This window comes from Geospiza fortis, unplaced genomic scaffold, assembly GCF_000277835.1.
Source record: "Geospiza fortis unplaced genomic scaffold, GeoFor_1.0 scaffold658, whole genome shotgun sequence".
Classification (NCBI taxonomy): domain Eukaryota; kingdom Metazoa; phylum Chordata; class Aves; order Passeriformes; family Thraupidae; genus Geospiza; species Geospiza fortis.
In genome coordinates, this window is record NW_005054674.1 from 133,338 (window position 1) to 136,982 (window position 3,645).

The 3,645-nt window shown below is 65.7% G+C and overlaps 1 protein-coding gene across 1 annotated transcript in view; it reads right to left on the minus strand.

Annotated features, from left to right (window-relative positions):
• Positions 1–3,645, minus strand: part of CAMK2B (calcium/calmodulin dependent protein kinase II beta) — a 17,632-nt gene that overhangs the window by 6,827 nt on the left and 7,160 nt on the right. The window contains exons 7-12 of the mRNA XM_031065088.1: positions 2,641–2,713; positions 1,934–2,036; positions 1,548–1,631; positions 1,096–1,190; positions 778–900; positions 593–676 (exon numbers count right to left, since the gene is read on the minus strand). Of these exons, the coding sequence (XP_030920948.1) occupies positions 593–676; positions 778–900; positions 1,096–1,190; positions 1,548–1,631; positions 1,934–2,036; positions 2,641–2,713 (562 nt within the window). The remainder of the gene's footprint in view (positions 1–592; positions 677–777; positions 901–1,095; positions 1,191–1,547; positions 1,632–1,933; positions 2,037–2,640; positions 2,714–3,645) is intronic.

A 3,645-nucleotide genomic window follows, 5' to 3' on the forward strand; every position in this document is an offset into this window, starting at 1 on the left:
GAGCCGGGAGAGGGGCTGGGCTGCGATGGGCTGGGCGAGATGGAGGGGGACAAGTGGGGTGATGGGATGGGGGTGGTACAGGGTGGGGCCCACAGGACTGGGAATTGGGAACTGGGAACTGGGAGAGGGGTTTGCAGGACGAGGGGGTGGGATGGAGCCTTGGGAGCAGGCAGTGGGACAGAGCATGTGGGCTGGGGGGCAGGCTAGAGCCAGGGCAGGGGGCAAGGGACAGGGCTGGGACAGGGTGGGACTGTGCCACACTGCGTGACACTTGGATGGGACCAAAGCACAGAGCAGAGCACCAGCCACCCCAGAGTGGGGCTGCAACACCCCATGGAAGGGACTGTGCCCCATGGAAGGGCACAGGGAGGCCCTGAGGCGTGCTGAGGCAGTGGGCAGGGCAGGGGTCCCACAGTGGGCAGGGCAGGGGTCCCACAGTGGGCAGGGCAGGGGTCCCACAGTGGGCAGGGCAGGGGTCCCACAGTGGGCAGGGAGGGTCCCTCAGAAGAGCCCCACAGAGATGGAGAGGCAGGGTGGTGCTGGGTAGGATGAGCACTGGCCCCAGCCCACAGCTCCCCAGCAGCCCCCTCACCTTGAGCTTCTTCCAGGCATTGAACTTTTTCAAGCACTCCACTGTCTCCTGCCTGTGCATCATGGAGGCCACGGTGGAGCGTTGCTGTGGGGACAGGGGGGTCAGCACCGGGTGCCAGGGGCACTGCCGGGGGTGCCAGGGGCACTGCCATGGGGGTGCCATGCTCGGGGGACCCCTGCACTTACGCAGACCCACGGGTGCTTGAGGGCCTCGTGGGCTGTGATGCGCTTGGCGGGGTTGATGGTCAGCATCTGGTTGATGAGGTTTTTGGCTTCGGGGGTGACCGTGTCCCACTCAGGTGAAGGGAACTGGGGGAGCACAGGGACACGGGGGTGACAGCTGAGGAGGGGCGGCCCCACGGCATCTGTGTCACTCCACATCCCCACACATCCCCAGCTAGCACCAAAGACAGGCCCACAGCCACTCCGGGCTCTGCCTGCTGCACATCAGCTGCAGCTCCCAGAAGGTTCTGGAATTAACGGGCCCTGGCACCGGGCACTTACATCGTAGGCCCCAGCCTTGATCTGTTGGTAGAGTTTGTGCTGGTCCTCGTCCCAGAACGGCGGGTAGCCCACCAGCAGGATGTACAGGATGACCCCTGGGCCGGGGAGAGTGGGGTTAGGGGATACAGGGACCCCAGACCACCCTGGCTCCCTCAAAGGTGTCCCCGTGACAAAGCAATGGGGCTGTCTCCTGTGCTGCCAGGACGGCACAGACAAGGGACAGTGTGGCACTGCCAGGCACATGGCACGGGATGGCCCCAGGATGGGGTCAGAGCTGGAACAGGAACTGGGACCAGCACAGAAATGGGATGGGGAAAAGGTTGATGCTAGGATGGGAATGGAGCCCAGAAAGTGCCAGAATGGGAGTGGGATGGGATCAGAGAGGGACTGGGCAGTGATGGGGCAGGGACTGGGATGGGATTGGGCAGGGACAGGCAGGGACTGGCTCTTACCACATGCCCAGATGTCCACGGGTTTGCCATAGGCCTCTTTGCGCAGCACCTCGGGGGACAGGTAGCCAGGTGTGCCTGCAAATCCTGGGACAGGGACAGAGAGAGCGTGAGGTGAGCCACAGAGGGAGGGGACAAGGACAGGACACGGGACTGGGACGTGGGGCAGGGATGTGCTGGGCTGGGGTGGGCACAGGGCAGGATGCTGAGAGCACAGGGACAGGGACACGGTGGGTTTGGGATAGGCCTGGGGTGGGCTCGGGGCAGACACAGCAGGAACAGAGCAGGGACTCGGGGGACGTGCAGGGACACAGCAGACACAGCGCAGGGTCCCAGAGCAGGACACAGGGGGCAGGGGCTGTGGGGAACAGGGGGACAGCAGCACTCACCAAACCAGGCCTGCTGATCCCCCTGCACCTCGATGGCGAGGCCAAAGTCTGCCAGCTTCACTGCTGCCCCTTTGCACTTGCTGGCCAGGAGCAGGTTCTCGGGCTGCACAGGGAGCACCAGCACGGGCAGCACGGGGCACAGACGGCGGGGGAAAGAGAGCAGGGATGCAGCAACTATAGAGGGACTTTACTGCTGCCACTGACCAGGTCCTGCCCCTTGGCTGGCTCTGTGCTGTGGGGCTGTGGCTGTGGGTGCCCTCTGCCAATGGCCGAGGGTGCGGATGGCACAGCCCCATAGCCAGCTCAGGGTCTTCCTGCCCACCCCTCTGTGCCCCACCCATCCCTGTGTGTCCCACTGTCCTCCTGTGTCCCACCATCCCTCCCTGCCCTGCCCTGTCCCCCAGCCAAGCTCCAGCTGCTCCCACCCCCGTGCCCCCATCCATCCCCACAGCTCACACTCCCCATGGGGCAACGGCAGCTGGGGGGGCTGCAGTGAGACCCCCGAGCTGTGCAGAACTGTGACACAACTGGGGGACACGTGTGCATCCCCAGGAAAGGTGGACGGGGATCCCCAAAGCTGAGGCGATCCCCAAAGCCCAGCAAGATCTCAGGGAGCCCCCAGAACCCACCAGGCCAGGGTACCCCCGCGTTGTGGGGACCCCAACAACTGGGCAGGGGGATGGATGGGGGTGGGGGGACACACTTACCTTGAGGTCCCTGTGGACCACCCCCATCTGGTGACAGTGCAGGACAGCCTCCAGGATCTGCTGGATGCAGTGGCTGTGTGCAAATGGGAGGGGGTCAGAGGTACGCTGCCCCTCACCTGCCTCACAGCCTGGGCACCACCTGCACCCCCAAACCAGCCCCTGTCCCTCTGCACCCGGGGGAACTGACAGGAACGAGTGGTGACCCTGGATTTGTGTGCATGAGAACCCCTCTGTACCCCTGCCAGGGGGCTCAGCTCGGGGGCATCACCCCTGGGGGGGTCACACAGAGGGGCTACCCCTGGGGGCAGCCCCACCTGGGGTGGCTCATTGCCTAGGGGACACCTGTGGGGATGTCACAGCCTGAGGAGGGGTCATCCCTGAGCGTGTCACTCCTTCCTGGGGGCACATCCCTGTCTGGGAGCCATCCCTTGGGGTCACCCCTGGGGTGTCATCCCAGGGATGTCACTCCAAGGGGGTCACTGAGTGGGGTCACACCTGTGGGATCATCCCCTGGGGGTCACTGCCTGGGGTCACTCCTCAGCGCCCACCAGGTGAGCTCCACCCTGGGCACAGAGCCACGGGGGCCACCCCAGTGGTGTTTTTGTGCCCCCCCGTCCCCCACGGGAGCCCCCCGTCCCTGCTGCCGCCCAGACATGGGGGTCCCCCAGACAGGACTCACGGGGAAGGGGGAACAGGGGATGGGGGGGCGGATGGAGACGAGACAAGAAAGAAAGAGGGAAGGAGCGAGGGGATGAGAGCCTGAAATGGGGGTGAAGGGGGGCCCCGCTAGCTGGGGGAGCGGGGGCACTGGGGGGGCACCCTCCCTGGGAGAGGGGGGGCAAAAAAAGGGAGGTCAGGGAGAAAAAAGAGTGAGGAGAAAGGCCCAGAGCAGAGCGGGGTCCTGAGGAGCGGAGGGGGCCGGGAAGCGGGGGCAGCGCGGGCGGGGGCAGCGAGGGGGAAATGGCCCCCCCGGCCCCCCCCAGATACTGACCCGCGGCGCCCCCC